The sequence below is a fragment of the Bos javanicus genome, chromosome 22 (assembly GCF_032452875.1).
Source record: "Bos javanicus breed banteng chromosome 22, ARS-OSU_banteng_1.0, whole genome shotgun sequence".
Classification (NCBI taxonomy): domain Eukaryota; kingdom Metazoa; phylum Chordata; class Mammalia; order Artiodactyla; family Bovidae; genus Bos; species Bos javanicus.
Genome location: NC_083889.1, coordinates 38,576,821 through 38,604,008, shown reverse-complemented (window position 1 = coordinate 38,604,008; position 27,188 = coordinate 38,576,821). Strand labels below are relative to the sequence as shown.

At 41.0% G+C, this 27,188-nt stretch overlaps 1 protein-coding gene across 18 annotated transcripts in view; it reads right to left on the bottom strand.

Annotated features, from left to right (window-relative positions):
- The window catches only part of CADPS (calcium dependent secretion activator), a 471,340-nt gene that overhangs the window by 337,799 nt on the left and 106,353 nt on the right, over positions 1-27,188 (bottom strand). For all 18 annotated transcript variants that reach the window (XM_061396481.1, XM_061396488.1, XM_061396484.1 and 15 more), the window contains exons 2-3: positions 15,492-15,605; positions 6,087-6,419 (exon numbers count right to left, since the gene is read on the bottom strand). In XM_061396481.1, the coding sequence (XP_061252465.1) occupies positions 6,087-6,419; positions 15,492-15,605 (447 nt within the window). The remainder of the gene's footprint in view (positions 1-6,086; positions 6,420-15,491; positions 15,606-27,188) is intronic.

Sequence of the window (27,188 nt, the reverse complement as noted above, 5' to 3'; positions counted from 1 at the left end):
TGTCAATACAATTATATAGCTCAGATGACTAAACACATGGAACTTAGAAATTCTACAATCATATATTCAGAATTATTTTGTTTTTTTCTTTGTGAATTACCTGTAATATGCTCTTTGCTCTGATTTCTACTGAGGTGAACCAATGAAGCAGTGTCAGTATAAAATAAAATACTAAATGCCTTAAGTATTCCAGTCCCAAGACGTTACTTCATTTTACATTTCTTATAACTCTCTCTCAGCTAAGGGGACAACCATTATTTTGGGGAGAGAAGACATTATTCTTTTATATCCTCGTATTTTTTAATACCACATAGAAAAATCTTGAAAATGAGAATAAATTAATTTTTATTAATTAATTAAACAAGTAAAACAAGGTCCTGCCACTTTACCATAGTCAACAAGTTCAAAGCAACCAAAGTAAGAAATGGCATAGCAATAGATTCATTTCAGTGATGCTGATGTTTAAGCAAGAGCAGAAAATCTTCATGATAAGCTAGCCACTGAAATTAGAAAAACTAATCCCTAGAAACATTCTATGCCTAGCAAGTTTATGAACACTTGACTAACTCTAATTCTGCATATTACTTACCACTTAAGTGGGTGATTGTCAATCTTTTTGAAGCTATCACAACTCATCTTCTTGTTGTAGAGAAGAGGGTGGTGATGGATGGTTTTGCTACCTGCTTACCCCAATCTACAAGTGCTACATGGGATGCAGTACTAACACGTCAATTTAAAATAACAAATATATTTAATCTCAAATTGAGGCTTGAGAATTTCAAATATTTTTAACCCATCACAGAAACTCTATCTTTGGATAGGAAACCAGGGTTCTGAACTGAAGTGGGCTGAGAGGAAAGCAGGGTGTCAGAATACCTTTGAATATTATATATATATATATATATATATATATATATATATATATACACACACACACTATATTTTGAGATTTCAAACAGATTCCTGTTTACTAAAACATCCAGAAATTTTAGGGTGAGCTATAATGGTTGACACAGAGAAGGCAATGGCACCCCACTCCAGTACTCTTGCCTGGAAAATCCCATGGACGCAGGAGCCTGGTAGGCTGCAGTCCATGGGGTCGATAAGAGTCGGACACGACTGAGCGACTTCCCTTTCACTTTTCACTTTCATGCATTGGAGAAGGAAATGGCAACCCACTCCAGTGTTCTTGCCTGGAGAATCCCAGGGACGGGGGAGCTGCCGTCTATGGGGTCGCACAGAGTCGGACAGGACTGAAGCAACTTAGCAGCAGCAGCATAATGGTTGATAAGAGCCTACCAACTAGTTAGAACAATCTGCCATCATCCATTTATTAATGTAATAGGCATTTATGGAACACTTGTTTTATGTCAAAGTACTGGAAATACTTTGACAAAGTATTTGACAAAGTATTTTCAATACTTTTGGGAAATATTAGCAAATAAGGCAGAGATGAACTATCGTCCTCCTAAGGCCAACATTCTGCTGAAGGATGGGCAGAGAGGGTTAGACAGATAGTAAACACAAAAACAGGTGAAGAGGAAATGGAAGACAGTGGTAAAGGCTTTGATAAAAATCAAATAGGGGGATGGGAAAGACAGTGACTTGGCAGGGTGTGAAGCAAGGGAGAACTTTAGATGAAGTGGTCCAGGAACACCTCATGGAGAAGCTGACATTTAAGCTGTGCCAGTCATGCAAAGGTCTTCACAAAGAGTATTCTAAATTGAGGGAAGAGCAAATGCAAAGGCCCACAGCCAATGTGATATGTTTGGGAAACAGAAGGCCAGTGAGAAAGCACATAGGGAAAGTGGTGTGATCCAGGATGATTCCTGTTCCGTCTTAAGCCTTAGTTATAGGTAAGGATGCCATTCTAGGGCTGAGCGGATGGCCATGGAAGATTTTAGGTGCAGAATTGGCATGATCCAGTTTACAATTTTAAAAGATCACTTCGATTGGTGTGCGGTGGGTACATTTTCATGGGCAAGAAGGGAGGCAGCGTTACCAGTTGGGTAAACACTGATCATCGAAGTAAATGATGTGTGCCTTGAATTAGCAGACAGACATGGAGGCAGGAAGAAGAAAATCCCAATATCCTGTAGTTCCTACATTAAACATTTAATTACATACAATGGAATAGTATTCAATCACAAAAAAACAATGAAATAACGCCATTTGTAGCAACATGGATGGAGCTAAAGATGATCATACTAAGTCTACAATACATAAATTAGATAATCAATAAAGACGTACTGTATAGCATTGGGAATGCTACTCAATACTCTGTAATAACCTGTATGGGCAAGGAATCTAAAAAAGAGTGAATATACATATGTGTATAACTGACTCACTTTCCTATATAGCATAAATTAACAACACTGTAAATCAACTATACTCCAATAAAATTTTTTTAAAATTAAAAAAATATATATTTACGGCACTCTTCTGATGGTGTCTGTTGACTTTTTGCTTATTCCAATAGACTGTCATAAACTTTAACTGCTACCATGTAGAAAGTGTCCCATGTTACTTCGGGCTTTGCGTACATGCATTCTTACGATTGCATCCCAAGCTCATGTGTGGGGAAGTTAACTCCCAAGGCCTCAGAGTTATTTTAAGCGAGGAGTTATATTAAGATTTACCAAGGTTTACTGGATTCTGAGCAGGGAACAACTGTTAGCCAATGAACTATGGTGTCTGCCTTTAACCAACTTTAGAAGCTCTATACAGTCAGCAAAAACAGGACCAGGAGCTGACTGTGGCTCAGACCATGAACTCCTTATTGGCAAATTCAGACTTAAATTGAAGAAAGTAGGGAAAACCACTAGACCATTCAGGGATGACCTAAAGCAAATCCCTTATGATTATACAGTGGAAGTGAGAAATACATTCAAGGGCCTAGATCTTATAGATAGAGTGCCTGATGAACTATGGAATGGGGTTCGTGACATTGTACAGGAGACAGGGATCAAGACCATCCCCATGGAAAAGAAATGCAAAAAAGCAAAATGGCTGTCTGGGGAGGCCTTACAAACAGCTGTGAAAAGAAGAGAAGCAAAAAACAAGGAGAAAAGGAAAGATATAAACATCTGAATGCAGAGTTCCAAAGAATAGCAAGAAGAGATAAGAAAGTCTTCTTCAGCGATCAATGCAAAGAAATAGAGGAAAACAACAGAATGGGAAAAACTAGAAATCTCTTCAAGAAAATCAGAGATACCAAAGGAACATTTCATGAAAAGATGGGCTCAATAAAGGACAGAAATGGTATGGACCTAACAGAAGCAGAAGATATTAAGAAGAGGTGGCAAGGATACACAGAAGAACTGTACAAAGAAGATCTTCACGACCAAGATAATCATGATGGTGTGATCACTGACCTAGAGCCAGACATCCTGGAATGTGAAGTCAAGTGGGCCTTAGAAAGCATCACTACGAACAAAGCTAGTGGAGGTGATGGAATTCCAGTTGAGCTATTCCAAATACCGAAAGATGATGCTGTGAAAGTGCTGCACTCAATATGCCAGCAAATCTGGAAAACTCAGCAGTGGCCACAGGACTGGAAAAGGTCAGTTTTCATTCCAATCCCAAAGAAAGGCAATGCCAAAGAATGCTCAAACTACCGCACAATTGCACTCATCTCACATGCTAGTAAAGTAATGCTCAAAATTCTCCAAGCCAGGCTTCAGCAATATGTGAACCGTGAACTTCCTGATGTTCAAGCTGGTTTTAGAAAAGGCAGAGGAACCAGAGATCAAATTGCCAACATCCGCTGGATCATGGAAAAAGCAAGAGAGTTCCAGAAAAACATCTATTTCTGCTTTCTTGACTATGCCAAAGCCTTTGACTGTGTGGATCACAATAAACTGTGGAAAATTCTGAAAGAGATGGGAATACCAGACCACCTGACCTGCCTCTTGAGAAATCTGTATGCAGGTCAGGAAGCAACAGTTAGAACTAGACATGGAACAACAGACTGGTTCCAAATAGGAAAAGGAGTACGTCAAGGCTGTATATTGTCACCCTGCTTATTTAACTTCTATGCAGAGTACATCATGAGAAACGCTGGACTGGAAGAAGCACAAGCTGGAATCAAGATTGCTGGGAGAAATATCAATAACCTCAGATATGCAGATGACACCACCCTTATGGCAGAAAGTGAAGAGGAGCTAAAAAGTCTCTTGATAAAAGTGAAAGTGGAGAGTGAAAAAGTTGGCTTAAAGCTCAACATTCAGAAAACGAAGATCATGGCATCTGGTCCCATCACTTCATGGGAAATAGATGGGGAAGCAGAGGAAACAGTGTCAGACTTTATTTTTCTGGGCTCCAAAATCACTGCAGATGGTGACTGCAGCCATGAAATTAAAAGACGCTTACTCCTTGGAAGGAAAGTTATGACCAACCTAGATTGCATATTCAAAAGCAGAGATATTACTTTGCCAACAAAGGTTCATCTAGTCAAGGCTATGGTTTTTCCTGTGGTCATGTATGGATGTGAGAGCTGGACTGTGAAGAAGGCTGAGCGCCGAAGAACTGATGCTTTTGAACTGTGGTGTTGGAGAAGACTCTTGAGATCCCTTGGACTGCAAGGAGATCCAACCAGTCCATTCTGAAGGAGATCAGCCCTGGGATTTCTTTGGAAGGAATGATGCTGAAGCTGAAACTCCAGTACTTTGGCCACCTCATGCAAAGAGTTGACTCATTGGAAAAGACTCTGATGCTGGGGGGGATTGGGGGCAGGAGGAGAAGGGGACGACAGAAGATGAGATGGCTGGATGGCATCACTGACTCGATGGACGTGAGTCTCAGTGAACTCCAGGATTAGGTGATGGAAAGGGAGGCCTGGCGTGCTGCGATTCATGGTGTCACAAAGAGTAGGACACGACTGAGTGACTGATCTGATCTGATCTGATCTGAGGGGTAGAGTTGTACAGAGAAACCAGGGCATGGCTGAAATTCTATAATGGTTCTTAAAAGGCAACGGGGAGCAAGATTACTAGTAAGGGAAGCTCTTGTTTAAAAAAGCATTTTTCTGGGCCCTACCTTGAGAATGCAGAACCAGAATCTAGGGCTGTGGCTGGAAATGTGCCTTTTAAAAATGCTCCCAAGAGACACTCAATAAACTTTTCAAAGTCTGCTGAGTAGGCACACAATAAATATTTGTTGAATAAAGAAATATAATGGGGAAAGATTTGCAGTTAATGAAGATCAGGAGTACTTCACTCCCCCAGACTTCCATCCAGAAAAAATATAAGCGCACTTTTTGGGTGGGCCCAAGCTGAGCCTGGAAGAGGGCACAGCAACCCACTCCACTATTCTTCTCTGGAGAATCCCATGGACTGAGGAGCCTGGCAGGCTACAGTCCACAGGGTTGCACAGAGATGGACATGACTGTAGCAAATTAGCATGCACGCAAGCAAAGCCTCAGCTAGCCACCTCAGATCCACTTGGAAATTTATGGTGTGACTAATATAAGGGTACAAGGCAGGTTTTATGGAAGTTTTGTTTTAAATAATTTCTCTTGACCAGGTGCTAGGTCCAACTTGTGTCACCAAATGAGGAAGTAGAAGCCCTTCAGCTGGTAAATCCCATCTATTTTAAAGGCGCATAATCTTTTTAAAAAAATCATTTTGATCTTATGACACTTTCCATAAAGGGGCCAACTGACCCCCTGAACACAATACACACAACATCTAGGGGCCAGGAGATTTTTAGGAACTCACAAAATGTTTTCTTTTAAAAATCAAAAGAAAAACCTGAAAATATTCTAGACTGGACCATATTCAACTTTTACCAATGCAGTTACAAAATGTAATTTTAAAATATATTAAGATTACAAAATATAATTTAAAAATACATTTAAAAAAATCAAGATACGCACAGAAGGCAACAATGACTAGGGAACACAGAAGTTGTCATAAGGCCCTGCTTTTTTTTTTTTTTCCTGTGCTGCATAGCTCGGGGGATATTAGTTCCCCACCAGGGATGCGACCTGAAACCCCTGCAGTGGAAGTGAGGACCTTCACCGCGGACCAAGTAAGTCCCTGGCCCGGCTTTACTCACAGCCCTGGACCCAGGTGACAGCTCCTTACCTGGCAAGCATTGTACAGGAGCTGATGCTCGAACTTCTTGATCCCAAGAATGTTCTGGAACATCTCATAGAGTTGCTCTTTGCTCAGAATCAGCTCGGAAGCGGCGCTGGCCGTCATCCGGGCCTGCTGCTTCCTGGGGTCCTCCTCCCCGCGGTAAATGGCATCAAACTTGGCCATCCAGGAGCTCAGCACGGTCTCCTTGCTGAGGCCGTCAATCTCCGGCAGGCTGCGCACGCGTTTCTCAATGTGCTTCTTGAAGACTTCTCGCGAGTCGTTGGCGGAGCAGCCTCCGCTCTGCACCATGCGTGCCACGCGGTCGCTCTTCAGGAACACCTGTGCGGGAGGGGACGGGGCAGACGTCAGAAAGCTGCTCTGGAAGAAGTGTTTCCTGGGGCGGGGGCGGGGCTGACCCCTTGGAGGGCATCCCAGGAGGCACCGGGGTGGGTCAGAGCCTCACTGCTACCTCCTAGCTGTGGGAACTCAGGGGAGTCTCTTAGGCGTTCTGCCTTTGTGTCCAAATCTGGAAAATGGGAATGACTGGTATTTCCTAGATTGTCGCAAGGATAAAATGAGACAGTCATATCCTGAGAGGCAGCCTGATATAGAGACTCAGTTACTCAGACTGCTTGGGTCCTTTCTCTGCCACTTAGTGGCCGTATTTCTTACAACAGATTAGCCTCTTTGTACTTCAGTTTTCTCATCTATAAAATTGGGACAATAGTAGTTTCTACAGCTCATGTGCTTCTAAATGAGGGATAAATGAGTCAATATATGATAAACACTTGAAAGGGTGGTTCATATTAATACCATGTGGGTTGTTGTTGTGGTGGGTATTATTTTTATATGTAAAATAGCCGGCATGATGTCTGGTCATAGCACTTCACACAGTACATAGTCCACTATTTATATCTCATTTTATCCTCTCAGTGATACTCATCACAGTTCATATTGAACAAGGATTACATAAATATGTATTTCAGGCCTGTCTCCCCTCCCCAAATGTAAACTCCACGTGGGCCGGAAATGTGCCCTTCTTCTTCCCCCAAATATCAGCCACCCATCTTTAGAGTAGAGCCTCCTGCTTTGAGAATGAATAATGAGGAAGGCAGGCCTTACACTCAATCCATTTTGTAAATGGAAAAGCCAAGACTTCAGAGAGGAGTCTTTTTTTTAACTCATTAACTCAAAATGGACAACTCTATAAACGCATGGTCTCTTGACTTCACCCTGGTTCCTCCCTTTCCTATGAGTCTCACCTGCCTGGAGGGACAGCCCTTGGTGATCTTGCTAGTGCTGCCTTGATCCTGGGATAGAGCAGCCATTAACAACAGTTTCCTTTCACTGCATTTGGAAGCTTATATAAGCTACACAGTTCTGGGGTGTCATACAAGGCAGTGAAGCTGCTGCTTCCTATTCACCAAGAGGAAACACCTGACGTTTTTGAGCCATGTCCTGTCCTAGTCACGGTTCAGAAGGTGCATAAATAGCCTTCCAGAAGCAGAACAAATATGCACTTCCCTGTCATATTTCAGAGAATACCTGTGGTAGGCGATTGCTTGGGGGCATCTCATTGCCTCCCACTTCATCACAAAGCCTTCCTTGGGGAGGAGAGATATTAGAAAGTTGGACTCCATTTATTGTCAATTGAATGAACTAATTCAGAAAGAAAAAGGACCAAGGATTTGTTTCACAGGCTAGAGGCCATGGCCTGCTCCACTGTGCTTGGGAAAGGTACTCAGTTGAGACCTTAGAGTTCATTTAAAAATCAATTATTAAAAAAAAAAAGGTTACAAATGAATCGAGGCTTTAAGAGCTTTAATGAGCTAGCAATTCACCTGAAACTCTATAATGCTTAATACAGGTAGTTTCTCCATGTAACGAACACACTGTGTTTCAGTTATAGGTCTAGATCTCAAAGAGCATCAAAGTTTTGAAGTTTTTGGAGTAACAGTATAACACCGTGATGTGACCTGTAAACCATACTCCCAGGCCAGATCTGCCATTAACTTTCTGTGTAACCTTGGGTAAGTTACCTCATCTCTCTGATCCTCTAGTATCTTATCTATACACTGAGGGAGTTGAACTATACAACTTTGAGCTTGTCTTTTAAGCTGTAAAGTTTATACTGTTACTCATGAGTCCATTCATCCTTTCTTTAGGTACTCTCTGGAGGAAGGCATGTGCCAGGTGCCAGGGTTAGAATGAGGAGGAAAGAGATGTTGCCCCAGCCCTCATGCCTCTGTGACATTGTCCTATTCATCCCACACAAATATCATTACAACCTGTGTCAAGTGCTAAACAAGGGAAACTGCGCAGCTTCATGCATGCTTGTAGCCAGGAATACATTCCAATATGTGGTCAGGAAAGCCTTCCTGGAGAACTCCTTTAAGGTGAAATGTGAAAGACGGGTAGGAGAAGAATGAAAGAAGGAATAACATATGTAAACACACTGAGGATCTGAGGAAATCAGGAGAAGTCAGTGTGGCTATGGCGAGAGAAGCGTGAAATGATCAGCCAGCCTTCTCTGAGAAAGATCAAATTGAAAAGACTCTGAAAAGTGGAGGGCTTCATCTGCCCACAGGTAAGATACAATCACTAGTGTAAGATAGGTAGAAGGGGCCGGATGGCCAACGGCATGGGAGGTTCTATTAAGAACATTAATTCTCATTTGAAGGGCACTGGGAAGCCAATGAAGGCTTTAAATCTAGACAGGACACAATCAGGTTCACATACTCTGGCTTTAATGTAGAAAATGGACCTGAAGAAGGCCAGGAGAGTAGACAGGAGGCCAGTTGAGAGACAGCTTATGAGCACAGGTGAGTGACGGTGGTAGTGATGCAAAGGGGTTAATTCCTTGCTGTCAGCACTAGTGAATATTAGAGGAGACTTAAAAACATTCACTCAACAATGAAGCCACACTCTCCTTCCATTTGTCCATAGCAGCGTCCCACAAACCTGGAACGGGACCCCATTTCAGGTTCTCAGCACCGTATTCCTTTCCCCCAGAGCCCCTCCACAGCTGCTATCTGTCCTTTGTCTCTCTAACTTTAGTTAATGTCTGAGGCTCCAGATAGACTATATAAGTCCTCAGAAGGCAGGAGTTGTATCTGCTTTGTTCCTATTATTTTTTCTGAGTGTCTAAGACAGCGCCTGGCACATAGTTGGTGCTATGTCGAATGAGGAAAATCAGTGAATGAACAACAGGAACAAAGCAGACATCTCAAAGCAGAGACCCTATGCAGATTATATCTGGATGGAGGGAAGACAGTAAAGAAGATACCAGCAAGCACAAATACACTGGTCTCTTAAAAACAATTGACTGACACTACGTTTTCCATGAGACCTGACAATAGGGGATAAGAAATGAGGAAGTGTTAGTCTCTCAGTTGTGTCTAACTCTTCGAGACCCCATGGACTATAGCCCACCAGGTTCCTCTGTCCATGGGATTCTCCAGGCAAGAATACTGGAGTGGGTTGCCATGCCCTTCTCTGGGGACGAAATGAGGATATTGGCACACTGGTCCTAGTCAGCATCCATAACTGGTGATCCCTGGGTCCTGCACACATTATCTGCTTTCCACAGGTCCTTCCTTTATACACAATAGCCACTAAATATATATTCATTGTACTACTAGAGGATGGCTTTAGACAATCACTTAACTTGTATCAACCTCACTCCTTCACCATTACCTGGGGTTCAACCAGCCAGCCTTCTCTGAGAAAGATCAAATTGAAAAGACTCTGAAAAGTGGAGGGCTTCATCTGTCCACAGGTACAAGATACATCTGTCCACAAGATACAATCACTAGGCCCCAGAACAAAAGGAGATGAGTGGAATGTTAAGAGAATAGAGGAAGGAGGCAGAAGATGGAGGAGACAGACAAGTGCCAAAAAAGCAGCAAGTCGGCCACAGGGAGAAACGGTGGCAGCAGAAAGCTAACTTTCCAAGCACATCATCTGTCTTGGCTTCTCAGTCTTGTCCGAAAGGAAGCCAGGCAGGCAATGTACTTGTGTGTCTCTAAAATGACCCTTGAAATTCATTTGTACCAGGAGCTCTATCTGGTATTTTGTGTTTTGTTTTCTGTTTCATTTTTCAGTGGCTCTTGCAAGAGACTTCAACTCCAGGCACAGCTCTATGCGGCACATCCATAAATCCTGCCCGCTTCTCTGCCAACTCCCAGACAGGTCATAATGGGAGAGGGCAGATAAACAAATAAATACGAAACAGTGAAGGGCAGTCAATTCAGCAACTCAGCCTCATCCATCAGTCCTTCCCTCCATTGCCAGAGCCAAGCAGCCTCAAGGTTGTTTTAGAAACACAGAAGCGCATCGGTACTTAATGACGGGACATGCTATGGGGTAAAGCTGGCCCAGCTCCTGCTTCTCTACAGACAGGCTGAGAACACAAGGCGGATCCTCTCCTGCTCTACAAAAGCACATCATTTCAACGTAAATAAGAAAAATACCTAGATGCTATAGTAAATAAGATTTTAAAAACCTACAAAAACCACGTTACTAACAATGTTTCTGATGACTGGCACACACATAATGGTAACCGTGGGCTCTAGTGTCAGACAACCTGAGATCAAATTCTGGCTCCTCCAGCTGTTGGCTTTGTCAGCTGAGCAACTTACTTCATCTTTCTGAGCTTCAGTTTTATCGTCTTTCAAATGGGAATCATAACCACCCTGCTGTGCAGGATTGGCAAGGGAGCTCAATGAGACAATGAAAGTCAACTGGTGAACACGCTGCCTGCTCCAAGAATGTAATGAAAGTTAACTGTTATTTTTAAATTGATTATTATACAACCATGAAAAAAGATAACTTTTCTTCTTTTATCAGCATCAAAGGATGTCCATGATATGCTGCTAAATCAGAGACTTCCAATCATAGGGGTGAAGTGGGGTTGGGGCACAGGACTGTAACTTTTGATTAAGAACATCACAGGTACTGTAATAAAACTTTTTACTGATGATTGAGCTAGCACAGGTGTGACTTTTGCAGAAGTAGAAAGATTGAAAACAACTGTGAGATGAAACAAATGGGTTATTAACATTTTTTAGTTATTTTCCATCTTAACATGGAAATCAAGGAGCTATCTTTACAAGTATAGATATATCAAAAAATACCTGGAAAGGCATATACCAAAATTTAATAGTGGTTGTCTAGCATGATGGGATTAGAGGTATTTTCCTAACCATTTCATTTCCATTTTTTCCCTATTGTCTAGTTTTACAATTGACATGTTTGACTTTCACAGTTATATAAAACACCCCTTTCTACGTGGGAAAATGACAGATTTTACTTTCACTGAGGCAAGATGCATGTAAATTTCTTAAATAAAAAGCATCTTTGGATCTTAAAGACTTTTTTTGTCAGAAAGTAAGGGGAACCTAGGCAAATTTAAGAAACATATCTGAGGCCATGACCTATGGTAAGTGGTGGTAGGTTAGGAACCAAAGTAATTCCCTTGCCCCTTTCTATGTCCTTTCCCCCTGCCTTGACCTTGTATCTTCCATCCCCATGTCTAGGCCCCAAACTAGGGAGTGGATTGATTCTGTAGCTTTCAATCCTCTTTTATCATTTATTTCTGTACAGCAGGTGGGCACTATATCACCACCCTTCCGCTCTTATATTCATAACAGCACTTTTCTGTTGCAGATTTATGATGAGGTTGTATGTCTAAGTGTGTGTGTTTGGAATGAAATCTTGACATCAAGGAAGATACTACTACAGATGAAGAAACTGAAGCTCAGAGGTGGCTGAGGTCCCACAGCCAGTTTGCAGCCAAACCAGAATCCACCCCCACTTTCAGACACTCAACTCATCCTCTTGCTTCTGGTCCCCAACTTTTTGACACCAAGGACCAGTTTCATGGAAGACAATTTTTCCACAGACCGAGGAGAGGGGAATTGTTCTTGGATGATTCGAGTACATTACATTTATTGTGCACTTTATTTCTATTACTATTACATCAGCTCCTCACCTGAGATCACCAAACATTAGCTCCCAGAGGCTGAGGACCCCTACTAGTCTTAACCACTCGGCCCTCTGCTCCCTCCTTCCTTGCCTGGTTGTTCCCACAGGAATAAGTGCCTTTAGAATGGCTGGTTACTCTTTTCCTAGGCCACTGAGGAATCATAGTGGTTTTGCCTATGAAAATGTATAGCTTTATTTTAGAAAAATAGCCAGGTCACACACACATCTACTTTTCTTAGATTAAAAAAAGTTCAGTGATAAAGATGAAATTACATATGTCACCCTGTGCAGAGGACACCTGCAGGTTTTGCCTGCCAACCATCCATCCCCTTGTGTAACAGCACCTCAGTCTGAGAACACCTTTATTGCTACGCACTATTTCGCTGGGGCTGTCATTCACGGGACCGTGCGCTTCCTTTGCCAAGTAGTGAACTGGGGCCTGAACTTGGCATTCAGACTCCCTCTTCTGGGGTTCAGATTCAGAGAGGGGAAGCATAAGAAAGGGACAGGGCTGGAGTAGATTCATGCCAGTGATGGGGTATGCATTATATCCTGCTACCCAGCTTCCTGAGGCTAAGCTATCCTGCGTCCCGTCTTCTCTCTAGATGGTTTTTCTCTTTTGATAACAAAACAACAGTTGTTGTTGTTATTAGGGCTTAATTTAGCCACAGTCAGTTTCTGTTACTCGCAATCAAAGAACTGTGTTGGATACACTATTCAAATTTAGTGTGACAAAAACTAACTGAGGCTTTGTTAGAGAAGATCAGCTAAAAATAAAATGAAACAAAATGAAACTCAGTCATAGCAGTGGTGCTGGCTGCAGTCCAGACAGCAGCTGTCCTGCTCTAACAGGAGTGCTGGTCTGCATGCCGTCTACCATACTCTACACTCCCTGGTCCAAGGTTCTGTAAGACCTTTCCATCTGCCTCATCTCACTGCTGTCAGGGCCAGCCTGTGAAGGAACGAAAATTAAGCAGGTAAATGGGGAGGGAGGTGAGGATGAGGATGGAGGTTGGGAGGGCTTATGTTTCACAATTTGTCTTAAAAGAGCTGAGAGTTAGAAAAATGTGGGGGCCCTGGAGAAACGGGGTCGGGGGCTCTCTGATGCATTAGCACTGTGGCATGGAAACAGGATGAAGTTGCTGAGCTAGATCTCAGAGCATCCACCTTGGTGCGCAGCCCTCAAAGCCATCATGAAAGAGATTAAAGGATTAATCTCCTTCCCTGCTTGATCTGCTTTGCCACAGGGAACCTTGGTCTTCCTCTATCCTGGCCCACTCTGCTTCCAGGCCTGACTAGCTTGCAATGAATGCTGGGCAGCTGGGCTCAGACTGGGCTGGATGTGGGTGGGCACAGATGGAAAAAGGACAGTGGCTCCCCACTCCCTTTATTAAAAAAAAAATAATGCTCATTACTACTCTAGCAGGTTGACAAAGCATTATTGTCTTTGCAAAACAATGGTATTTCCAGAAACTGACTTTAGTATTAATAACTGACTATAGTAATCTCAGAACTTTTGGAGAAAATGTTTTTGTTTGTTTGTTTTTAAGTTGTCATTATCACTTGTAAACTGGGACATATATATCAGGGTTGGTATGGTGGGATGGAGAGAGAGAGTATGTGTAGGGGAGTGGAGGTTGAGAATTTAGGAGACTATCTGTTGGTTTTGGCTCTTAAGCATACATTCCCCCTTCTATTAAAAAGCATCCCAGTTTCTTAATGGGAAACCAGGCCATTTCAACACAAATGGTTCCAGTGGGACTGAACCTGCCCTCCAGCTCCAGAGGTGGTGTCTGTCCTGGGTCTGATCCTTGGTCTACCTGATGAGGCAAACACTGACATAAAAGCGACTGGGTCCCAGAGGAAGGGATGGGACTCTGCAACTGGGCAGAGGAAGAGATGCTAGCTCTCCACTGCCCAAGAATGAAAGCAGAGAGAGAAAGTGATGAGTAATCAACTTGGAGCACTCCCAAGTGATGTATCAATCCTGATGCCTTGACTAGGGACCTTTGCTTCAGAGGATTAGGCTTCCCAAGAAACATGAATCTCAAGACACTCTAAAGCTTTACTAATGAATACAGTAAATAATTAATACCTGACATTATTTCCTGTTAGTCAGATCTCAATATTAAATATTCAGTAATTTCTTTATGTCTATATTCTCATCAGATTAAACAGAAGCCCTTTCAAATAAACTAGCCACTATAGAGGAAAATATCAGGACCACTATAGATATCATGGTAATTTCCAGAGACTCATTAGCAAGTTGATGACTATTAATTTTCAAATTTAATTAATAGATAGAAATGGTGCTTTCTTGTAATTTATATCATTAGTCAAATGAGCTTTCTAATTAAGATCTGCAATCTGCAAATTTACAAACTCATGAATTACTCTAAACATGGAGAATTATTGATAAGTGTCTGCCTGGTCTCAACTGGTTTCCAGATTTTGACAAAAGGGGGGATAATTGGTTTCAAGCCCTGGCAGTTTCTAAACAGAACCTTCTTAAATATATTTAGGTTATTCACTGCCACACAAACACTGTAATTGCAGATCTCATTTCCATTCGCCCTTAAATCTAACCAAAAAATATATCACATCAGATGAAGCACTAAATTCGACCCTTATTGGCAGTCATTAACACTGTTTGTAAAATGAAAAAAAAAATTAAATCTGACATATATAAAAACAAATCAGACTTCTAAAACAGATCCAAATAGAAATTTCATTGAGGAAAAAATAGCATGCAAAATGAGTCTGTGGACGGACCTAGCAAACATCAAGGACTCAAAGGCTGTTTACTATTAAAGGCTAACTAGCAAACCAATCAATAATATTTTCACAAGATCTCATTGCAATCTTGCTCCACTCTTTCCATGAAAGAAGGAGTCAAATGCTTAGCAACAAGAAGGAGCGTTTCACTGAATCAATCAATGAACATTTTTAAAACATCTACTGAGAAACACAGCGCTCAAGGGCAGAATAAGCATGTGCTCATTGACTGAGGCAGGGACACCAGTGTTTTTGTTTTAAAACAATTTTCTACCTAAAAACTGAGTAAAGAAAGGAAAAAAGGAGGAAGGCATTTTAATAGCTGTGTGACTTTGAAAAATTGACCTAACTTCCTTGAGCCTCAGTCTCATCAGTAAAATGGCAATAATATCACTGTTGTCAAGATTAAACAATAAATGGTATGTAAAACACTCACCACTCTTCCTGGTATAACAATTTACAGTTTCCCTCACCCCTTGAACAAAATGCTTCTTTATACTCCTTAAAGTTATAATCAATCACAGACCCCTTGACCTCAAGAAGGATGGCCCTGTAGAAGGCCAAAGCTACTGTTCTCACTGACCAGTATTTCAGAAACCCCAGACTCCAGGTTTGAGCAATGTTGGCATTCTTCTGTGCGGTGAACCTTACCTCATAGTAACTCTGGACAGCGTTCATAAAGGCTTCGTCAGCCACGATTTGGGTTTCCCCATTGAGGAAAGCCTGAAACCGGTCCTTGACTGTCTGCAGCTGTTGTTTGCTGATCTGTAAGAAAGAGAGGAGGAGGAGATGGTGAGGACCTTCTCTAAACAAGGGTCACAGTTGCTTTATATTGAAGATGCCAGGCCCATTGGCATGCTGGAGCTGGCGTGTACTGGCATGTGGAAGCTGACTGCTATATTTGCAGAAATTCTGTGAGGCAGCTGTTAAACATATCATTACTAAAAATTAATATAAATTAGAGCTAATTTATATTAAAAACAAAATTCAAAAACTCAGAATTCAATGCTTCCTGATTCTTTGATTATTTGTGTTTTTGAGATTATTTACATCTATTGTATTTCCATGGTGGAAATGATAGATAATGGGTTGCTACCATACATTTCTTCCCAGTTTTGCATTCAATTATTATTGTTTTATTTTATTGGCAGATATCCACCAAGGTGGGAGAACCCAGAAATTAACCCACATATACATGACTCACTAATATACGGCAAGGGAGCTAAGAATACTTAATAGGTAAAGGACAATGTCTTCAATAAACGATATTGTAAAACCAGATATTCACATGCATCAGAATGAAACTGCACTCCTATCTTCTACCACACACACACACAAACACTTCCCTGATAACTCAGTTGGTAAAGAATCCGCTTGCAGTGCAGGAGATCCTGGTTCAATTCCTGGGGTCAGGAAGATCCACCAGAGAAGGGATAAGCCACCCATTCCAGTATTCTTGAGCTTCCCTGTGGCTCAGCTGGTAAAGAATCTGCCTCCAATTTGGGAGACCTGGGTTCAATCCCTGGGTTAGGAAGATCCCTTGGAGAAGGGAAAGGCTACCCCCTCCAGTATTCTGGCCTGGAGAATTCCATGGACTACAGCCCATGTTGTCACAAAGAGTGAGACATGACTGAATGACTATCACTTTCACAAAAATTAGTTCAAATATGTTAAAGACTTAAATGTAAGACCTGGAACTGTTATCCTACAGAGGAAAACATAGGGTAAAGCTTCCTGACATTGGTCTTGGCAATGATTTTTTGGATATCACACCAAAATCACAAAGAATAACATCAAAAATAAACAGATGAGACTATATTAAACTAAAAAGCTGCCACATAGCCAAAGAAACAATCAGCAAAATGAAATACAATCTATGGAATGGGAGAAAATATTTTCAAATCATTTGCCTGGTAAGAGGTTAATACCCATAAGACATATACCTCAATAGAAAAAAAAAAGATTAAAAAATGGGCAGAGGGCTTGAATAGACATTTTCCCACAGAAGACATACAAATGGCCACTAAGTACATGAAAAGATGCTCCATTTTACTCATCATGAGGGAAATGCCAATCAAAACCGCAATCACCACACACCTGCTAGAGTAGCTATTATCAAAAAGATAAGATATAAGTATTGGCAAAGGTGTTGAGAAAAGGGAATTCTATTAACCGTTGCTAGAATTGGTACAGCCACTGTGGTTTTTGAAAAAATTAAAAATACAACTACCATATGCTCTAGCAATCCCACTTCTAGGTATACATTCCCAGGAAGGGAAGGAAGACACTCTCTTGAAGAGATAACTCCTTCCCATGTTCATTGCAGTATTATTTATAATAACCAAAATATGGAAACAACCTACTGCTCATCAATGTATGAACAGGGAAAGAAAATTTGATATGTATATATGGGTGTGTGTACATACGCACATACATATACATTCATAATACATACATTGGAATATTATCATACATACACACACACACACATTGGAATATTATTCAGCCACAATAAGAAAATCCTCCTTTTGCAATAACACCTATATTACTCTATTAAGTACTTGAAAGTTGTAAAGAGAGTAATGTTACATGCTATCACAAGAGAAAAATGGTAGTTATGTGAGGGGATAGAAGTGTTAACCAACCTTCTTGTGGTAAGATTCTGCACTATATGCATGGACTGAATTGCCACACTGAATGTCTTAAACCTATATATGTTATATTTCAATCATATTTCGATAAAGCTTGGGGGTAAGTATCCTGCTAAGTGCAGCATGGAAATAGACAAAAGTTTTTAAACTGTACTGTTATTCCAGGGTGTGGCATAGATAACTGGAGCAGTAGGTTATATGTGATTCTCTACGTCATCAAGCCTGCCTTTCTTCCCCACTTAGGAAAGCATCCCTGAAAGATTCCTGTTTATTTTCTCTTCTCCCTCCCTTATCTAGCTGTGTTCCACTGTCTTTCAGTCTCAGGAAGCCCTTCCCAAACCCTAGCCTATATTTGCCTGCTAAGTAATTCAAGGCCACATCATGTATTCTAACTACTTGTTCAGTTCAGTTCAGTTCAGTCGCTCAGTCGTGTCCGACTCTTTGCGACCCCATGAATCGCAGCACGCCAGGCCTCCCTGTCCATCACCAACACTACTTGTTATGATCAAATTTGTTAGATGATCTGTCTCTTCTTGCTATTTTGTTCACTGATGTTTCCCCAGGGCCAACTTAGTGCCTTAATACATGCCAGGTATTCATGTTAAATGGATGAATGAATGAAGTGTATAGAAGATAAATTATTTTTGAACATCCTTTCATCATTTCTAATTTAGCTAAAAAGAAAGTCAGCTAAAAACTTTGCTCTTTTAAATGTTATTCATACAAAGTCATGGGTTTCTCTGGTGGCTCAGACAGTAAAGAATCTACCTGCAATGCAGGAGACAAAGGAGATCAGGTTTGATTCCCTGAGTTGGGATGATCCTCTGGAAAAGGGCATGGCAACTCACTCCAATATTCTTGCCTGGAGAATTCTATGAACAGAAGAGTCTGGTGGGCTACAATCCATGCGGTCACAAAGAATCAGACACGACTCAGTAACTTTCACTTTTTGTACACCTCCTAATTGACCATAGGATGCTGTGTCTGAGAACCGCTGCTCTAGTAGAAAGATGAAGCAGATCATTGCAGGCCCAGTTCTATCAACCCCTGTGTCATCTTGGAAAAGTGACTTATGTTTTCTGAGTTGGCCGAACTTACAATTCATTGCTGGAATAGGGCCATGATCAAATAAATAAATGTTATCTCATCCTCAGTTTTCTTACTTGCAAAATGGTAATAATCCTAATTACTCACTACCTTGGGATAGTTATAGCTATTCAGTGACATGATACAAGTTCTTTTATTTTTTTTTAATAATGAGTTTCTATATACATTGAGAGTGTTTTCATCACTTGAGTCAAAGAAAGTTTTGCTAGTAGAAAATAAGGCTAAAGCTATAGGAGACTGAAGCCTGGTGTGAGTTTTGACTCCATCAGGAAATGAATTGAAGCAGAACAGATTTTTGAAAACAGATATACACGAAAGTTGGGGTGCTTTAGCTAATTTTTCGTACTTTGGGAGAACTAGGGAATGGTGAATTTGGAGGCAGACGTAGAGGGCTTCCCTGGTGGCTTAGTGGTAAAGAGCATACGGGCCAAGGCTGGAGATGCAGGTTCGACCCCTGGGTTGGGGAGATCCCCTGTAGAAGGAAATGGCAACCCACTCCAGTATTCTTGCCTGGGGAAATCCCATGGACAGAAGAGCCTGGAGGGTTAAAGTCCATGGGGTCACAAAAGAGTCAGACAGGATTTAGCAACTGAGCAGCACAAAGGAGTTAGATTTGTATCAGATTCATAGCTGTTTTTTTCTAGAATACCAGTGGCCAATGTCAGTGTAATTTTACATTTTCTAATAATCTTCATTTTCTAGTCACATTTCAAAAAGTAAAAAGCAGGTAACATGAATTTTCGTATACTTCATTAGTCCCAACACGTCAAGATACTATCACATTGATTGTAACTATTAGAGAAATTACTAATAAAATAGTTTACATTCTTTTTTTATACTATGTTTTTGAATTCAACGTGTGTGTGTGTGTGTGTGTGTGTATGTGTATGTGTGTTTTAGTTGCTCAGTCGTATCCGAGTCTATGTGACCCCATGGACTATAGCCCCCCGGCTCCTCTGTCAATGGAATTCTCCAGGCAAGAATACTGGGAGTGGGTTGCCATTTCCTTCTCCAGGGGATCTTCCCAACCCAGAGATCAAACCTGGATCTCCTGCATTGCAGGTGGACTCTTTACCAGTCTGAACCACCAGGGAAACCCATGTACACCTAAAGTACATCCCAGTTCAGAACAACCCCACTGCAAGTGTTGAGTAGCCACATGCACCAAGTACAGCATGGGCCTAGAGCAGGGAATAACTCACTTCTACGCTGTGTAAGCTTTACTGTTCTAACCTGAGTATATTGATTATCAGTGGAGTTGTACAGAAAATCATAGTTATAGTTATATACACTGAAATATCAGGCAGCAGTTGATTTGCTCATAAAAATGTCACTATCACATGAATTTCTTTTAAGCAGGCTGATTTGAGTCACAAATCTTTACAGTACAGAACTAGCTGAAGCATCTTACAGAATTTCTTGCTCAGAATTCCTTCCAAGTCTGGATCCATACCAACTCTGCTAGATTTGGGAGTTGGATGCAGTGAGGTGATGGCGCAGGAATGGAAAGGAAAACCATAAACTGTGCTTTTGCCTTAATTGCTTCAATAATTAACATAAAATGAGATGCACACAATCTCGAAGACAAGGATTGCTGACCCAAGCCAAATCCATTATCACTCTTACCTTTTGTTAAACAAGCCTAGTGCTCATTTATTCAAGAAATATTTACAGATAACTTATTGCCTGCCTGGCCCTGGCCCTGCCCCAGGCCCTGAGACCAACAAAACACACCATTTCTCATCTCACCCACCAGGGCTAGGCCCTGACGAATCAAAAGCAGTAAAAGATTGCCCTCAAGGACCCTGCAGTCTAGGTGGAGAGGAAAAGCATACAAAAAACACACAAAAGTATGGTTTAGGGTTTCAGAGGAGAGAGATTACAGATTATAAAAATCTCAAAACCAAATCTGAAATGGATATATGTATATGTGTAACTGAATCACTTTGCTGTATACCTGAAATTAACCGAACATTGTGAATCAGCTACATATACTCCAATATACAATTTTAATTCCCACAAATGGAATAGTTTATTTAAAAAAAAAAAAAGCCCTGCCAAAAAGAGAAGGCCTCCAGGAATATTCATTTCAATTGAGTTCATAGAACCCAAGTCATGAAGCCTTACAAAACATCCCCCACTTCCCTGGATACCCCAAGCTCCAGGCAGGAGAGTTAAGGACATGAATTCTAGAATGTGTTTATGTCTGGGCTTGACACCTGCCCATCCATGTTCACTTCTTTTCTCACCACGAATCAAACAAACATTGCACCATTTAGTCAACTCACTAGTTATATCTCACTAGGCAAACAACTAACCTCTGCACACCTCGGTTTTTTATCTGTAAAATGGGGCCAATTGTGACCTCATAGGATTGTTCTCAGGGTGAACTGGAATAAGTAAACTATTCATTACGGAACCTGGAACAACATGAATGCTCAATGGACATCAGCTGCTGTGATGATTCATTCTTATCTTAAGTCTTTGCCTACCATTCCCTCAAGAAAGCACGCCTATGGGAAAATTCATTATGTATCCACAAAATCCAGCCCCTGAACTACTTTCCCAGGAGGAATTTTCTACTTGTTCATATCTTTGGTCACAACTCTAAGTGTACATGCATTGGACTATGAAGTTGTTCTGAGCACCAGTCCTTAGAGGTGGGGTCAGGAGCCAGGAGTTGAAAATGTGGGCTTGGAGTCAGAGAGATGTGAGTACAAATACTAGTGATACCCCGCATTTCCAAAGTGGGTGACCTTGGGAAAGTTATTATCCCCGAGCCTTTGCTCTTCCTGTGTTGGACTAGCCAAAAAGTTCATTTGGGCTTTTCTGTGAGCTGTTATAAAACTCGAACAGATTTTTTTGGCTAACCCAACATAACATGGGGATTACAAAACCAACTTCTTAAGGCTTCTCTGGAGAGATGAATAGGACCCGGGATGATGTAGCCAAGGATCTTAGCCCACTCTCCAGATCAAAAGAAAAGTCCAGTGACAAGGGGCAGACCACAGACCAAATGTCCATGGCCCTAAATAATGCGGCCTCTGTACACTCCCAGCTTCTGGTCCCACTGTGTTCTCCACTTACTCTGCTCTGGCCACACTGACCTCTTTTCTCCTTCTCAGTGCACCCTGACCTTTCTTTCCCAGAAGCCTTTGCACCTGCCATTCCCCCTGCCAGGGATACTCTTCCCCTTCCTCTCCCCAAGGTTGTCAACTTCTCACCCTGAAGACTCAGCCTACTTGGTATCTGCCAGGAAGGTCTTCTCAGCCCACCCCGCCTACCATGATGCTCCCCCAAACTGCTCTCTATCAAGTTGCCCTAGACCCTGTGCGTTTCCTCCACAACCATTACCACAGTCAGCATATATCTTTTCTAAGATAAATTTAACTGAATTATAACCTGCATGTAGAAAAATATACACCCTAAGCACAGAGCACGAGACATCTTCACACAGTGAAATTTTCTGTGGAAATAATTCTCTTTTCAAGATGACCTGGACCCCAGAAGCTCCTGTACTTTCCCAAAAGCATTGCCCCTCTCCAAAGGTTACCTGACTTCTATCATCAGAGACAGATTTTGTCTGTTTTTGAACCTGATGTCAGTGTAGTCAAGCATTATGAGATTCTGGCTCATGGTTGGGGGTAGCAATAGCTTGTTCATCCTCATTGCTGAGTAGTAAAGCATGGTATAACTTTGTTCTTTATCCATTCTCCTATTGATGGACATCTGGACCTTGTTTCTCTATTTTATGATTCTACTAACTTTTCACTGTTTATCTCCCCACAAGAGCATCTGTTTCACAGGTAATGAGAATCACATCTGTCTTGTTTACTGTTGTGCTTCTAGTGCCTGGCACAAAATGAGCTCTGATCAAATATGTGTTGAATCAATATGTAAGGTTACTGAGTAGTTAATAAATCCCAGGCACAGTGTTAAAATTGGAAGAAAAAAATGACCAAGGCACACTCTTAGTTCTCAGTTGTCTCATAGTATAGTCAGAGATCATATTCATCTTTGATTCCTTAGTATCCTTTCACTGAGTGTATGAGTGAATGAAAATCTCTCTTAGGAACTCCCATAAATAACCAGACTAAGAACCAATCTGTAGGATAGAATTTCTCTCTGGATAAAAGTAACTGACCTACATAGGATTGAATCCTGAAGGTGACCTTGCATGAACACACCAAGATAATTGGCCAAGAGTAGCTGACTGTGCAACTCTAAATAGACAAACAGGTCTCTATGAGCTGCTTATGAACAGAATCCTCCTAAAATAGAAGCCCATCTCAAAGCACTCAATATGTATGGAATCCTCTTGTGCATCAGATCAGAATTCAGAATTGAAGTAATGAGTTCCAAGAGCAGAAAACCTGAATGATGAAAGGTAATTATTGCAGAGGAAAGTGCTGCAGTGGCGTTTGCTAGAACTATTCAAGCATTCTTGGTTCAATCCACCTCATTAAGCGAGGCCTGAAAATTTCCCCTGCATTTCAGGCAGTATGCAATCTACTGCAGCATTCTGGAGAAGTACCTAATGGGACCCACAGTGAAGAGAAAACCACACATTCTAAGGGCTGGTCTCAGGAGAGGCAATGTTGAAGTCAGAGTAAGCTCAGGTCAAATCTCGACCTGAATACAAGTCCTTGGGCATGCAGTAACTTGGGTTTTCCCGTCTGTAAGTAGCAAATGATCTTATCTACTTTGTAGGGTTTTTTTGAGAATGAGATGAAATATATATAAGATAGCATAGTACATGGTACAGAGTAAGGGCTCAGCAAATAAACAAAAATAAGTATTATTGTTACCATTTAGTTTTTCCTTTTTCCCTTTCAATCTTTTAATCTTATTTCAATGCTCCTTTTTTTCCCTTGTTTATTCAATCACTTGAAATTACATTTACCCCTTCTTGTTCCTCCCAATTTAGAAGCTGAAAAGCCAGCTACTCTTTTCCCAGCATCCTTGCAACATAGGTAGCCATGTGACAGAGGCAGAAAACTACTGAGGGTCTTCTGGAAAAGCTTTTGAATGAAATTCTCATAAAAAGGAGTACATCTGGTAGTGTAACACTTTCCTTCTTTGCTGCCTCCTTCTTTTGCTGAGAATAAAGATATTTTGTCCAGACTTGTGCAGTTTATTGTGTGACCATGAAGGAAGGTTGATGTTGGTACTTTTGAGGAGCTGCATGAATGTCTGTAAACACCCATCTGTGGCCTTCTCATTATGTGAGAAGAAAAGGAATCACTATTGGTTTAACTCATTGTGTGTTTTCTCTTGCTGCTAAGTCACTTCAGTCGTGTCTGACTCTGTGCGACCCCATAGACGGCAGCCCACCAGGCTCCCCCATCCCTGGAATTCTCCAGGCAAGAACACTGGAGTGGGTTGCCATTTCCTTCTCCAATGCAGGAAAATGAAAAGTGAAAGTGAAGTAGCTCAGTCGTCTCCAACTCTTAGCGACCCCATGGACTGCAGCCCACCAGGCTCCTCCGTCCATGGGATTTTCCAGGCAAGAGTACTGGAGTGGGGTGCCATTGCCTTCTCTGGTGTTTTCTCCTACTTGCAGGCAAATGCTTTCCTAATGGATACATGTGGTTTTCTCTAGGCATGAAAGAAAGCATGCTTCCTAAAGTGCTTATTGGTTAAAATGCTTCCTATGACAGGAGCAATGTATTATGAAGGAGGGAAGAAGCAATGCTTACTAAAAGAATGAATCTAATATGGTAGCATTCTGACAACTGGGAAAAGGTAACAAAAATTGTTTTTGAGTGTAAAGAGAAGTTTCAATTACACACATACATGAAATCCTTCTCTAAAGTACAAGGTCAGCACTGTAGAATACAACATGAGCTATGACTTTTCTTTGTCAAAAAAGAAACCTGGGGGGGACTTCCCTGGTGGTCCACTGGTCAAACTCCCAGCACAGAGGGCCTGAATTCAACCCCTGGTTGGGGAACTGGACCCCACATACCATAACAGAAGATGCCACATGCCGCAGCTGAGACCCAGTGCAGTCACATAAGAAATGATTTTTTCTTTCAAGAAATTTTTACTTCATTATAGAAAATAGGCAAAAATATCAACAAGTGCTTTAAAAACTATAAGTTTAATCCAGAGCAATGAGGGTAATGTTGATTTAATTTCTTTTCCTTGAAGGTTATCGAAGTTTATGTTGTTGGCTCATTAATTTTATTCATAAATAAAATCTCCTCTTTCTACAACTAGACTAAAATATTTTGTACAATAAATGAACTCTTGCGTTCAGGAAAATTAAAAATCATTCTTATCAATTTCTACATCATGAACGTGTATACACCATATCCTGAAAAAAATATGTTAATGTGAGTTTTAAGCATTTTGCTTGAGAAGGAAAATTTGAAAGGCTTTATCACATAAAAAGATAATAATTCTGAAATGGAAGTTGAAGGCGCAAAATTATGGAAGATGGAAGTTACAATGCAGCTGTAACTCTGATTTTCTCTTTGTGACATGGTTTCCCAAATTCAACCATTCAGGTAATGCTTTCATGAGTATGCCCCCTCTATATACCAACTATTAGTGAAGTGAAGTCGCTCAGTCGTGTCCGACTCTTTGCAACCCTGTGGACTGTAGCCCCCTAGGCTCCTCTGTCCATGGGATTCTCCAGGCTAGAATACTGGAGTGGGCTGCCATTTCCTTCTCCAATATACCAACTATACTACTATTTATTTTAAATTTTGTCCCAAATGTATTTCAAATAGCTTCATTTTTAACTGAAACTTTAAACAATAATAGCTGTGCAGGCACAGGCTTTATGTACTAGCTATAGCTAACATAGAGATCTACTCTAATCTTGTATACATCTCCCACATTTTTAAAAGTGCTTCTTTAGAAAAAAATTTTTAATCTGCTATATATAAATGTTCTTGCTCAATTTTTTAAATTTAGGGCAGCAGCTGAATGTCTTTACATTAATTACTACCTGTAAAAAAAATTAACTCTGAACTTTTAATTCGTTAAATAATAGAAAGACAAACCAACCGTTTTACTCCTAAAAAACTGTTGGGGCAGAAGAGAAAGAACAAAGTATTCTATGACCCAAGAAAAGTGACCTTCGTAGGAGAATTTAAACACTGATTAAACTGGAATTTTCTGAGAAAATATTTAGAAGAAGAGAAAAAAATTAGGAAAAGATGAATCTAGAGAATGAACCAGACTAATAGTGGGATTAAAGCTGGGATGAGAGGAGGTAAAGGGTACAGTACAGGTAGCAGCAAAGAACAGGAGGAAAAGGAGGAGATAACTTGTATACACACTGCAAAGCTCTTAAAAGTTGGATTAAACATCCTGCCCCTTAATGCAATACTCACAGTTTAAAGAAAAAAAAAAACAGATTACATTTTTTTCCAATTTGGAAGCACTCAGGCAGCATTCAACTCATATTTTCTGACAGGTGGTTAAAGATGCAGGCTTAGACCCAAGGCCTCATGGAGAGTTGTTCTAGTTGCCACAGGTCTCAAATATTTTGGTTTCAAGTCTCTTTACACTTTGATAATTTATTGAAGAATCCAGAGAAATTTTCATGATGCAGTTTACATCTGTTGATGTGTATTGTAATAGAAATGAAAACTGGATAGTTTTAAATATTTATGAATTCATGGAAAATAACAATATATTTTCCATGTGTTAAATCTAAATAACACTTTAAGAAACTAACTGTATTTTTCCCTGGTGGCTCAGGTGGTAAAGAATCTGCCTGCAATGCGGGAGACTCAGGTTGGGAAGATCCCCTGGAAAAGAGAATGGCTACCCACTCCAGTATTCTTGCCTCGAGAATTCCATGGACAGCAGAGCCTGTAAGGCTACAGTTCATGGAGTCACAAAGAGTCAGACACAACTGAGCCACTTACACTTTCACTTTTCAAAAACAAAAATCAGTGAAATCAATGGCAACAGGATATAGTACTGAAAATCTCCTTAAAAAATTAACAGAAGACAGCCGGATTCTCGTATCTGTTTCTGCAGTCGGTCTGTTGTGATATGCTGTTTTGGTTGAAGCATGTGAAGAAAATCTGGCCTCCCACAGATATATGGTTGAAAAGGGAGGAATATTTTAATAGCTTTTTGAGAGAGATGTGGATTATCTTTGACAATATACCAAAGTTCAGCCAGAATATTTTCTTAAAAGTTAGTTGCGATGTAAAATTGGAAACCTCATCAACGCGACTGGGGAACAGCAAGCTTTTACGCTGTGTTTAGAGCATTGCTTCTATGGGCATATGTTAAAACACAACAGCATACAGGTTTTTAAAAAGCCATAGAAAGGTGGTTGTTTCTGTTTAGTTGTTAAGTTGTGTCCGACTCTTGCAATCAGAGCTGCATCTCCTGCATTGTAGGCATTCTTCACCACTGAGCCACTTGGTAAATCCCTGGGGGAGGGATAAATTAGGAGTTGAGGATTGATATATACACATTACTGCTGCTGCTGCTAAGTTGCTTCAGTCGTGTCCGACTCTGTGTGACCCCATAGACGGCAGCCCACGAGGCTCCCCCGTCCCTGGGATTCTCCAGGCAAGAATACTGGAGTGGGTTGCCATTTCCTTCTCCAATGCAT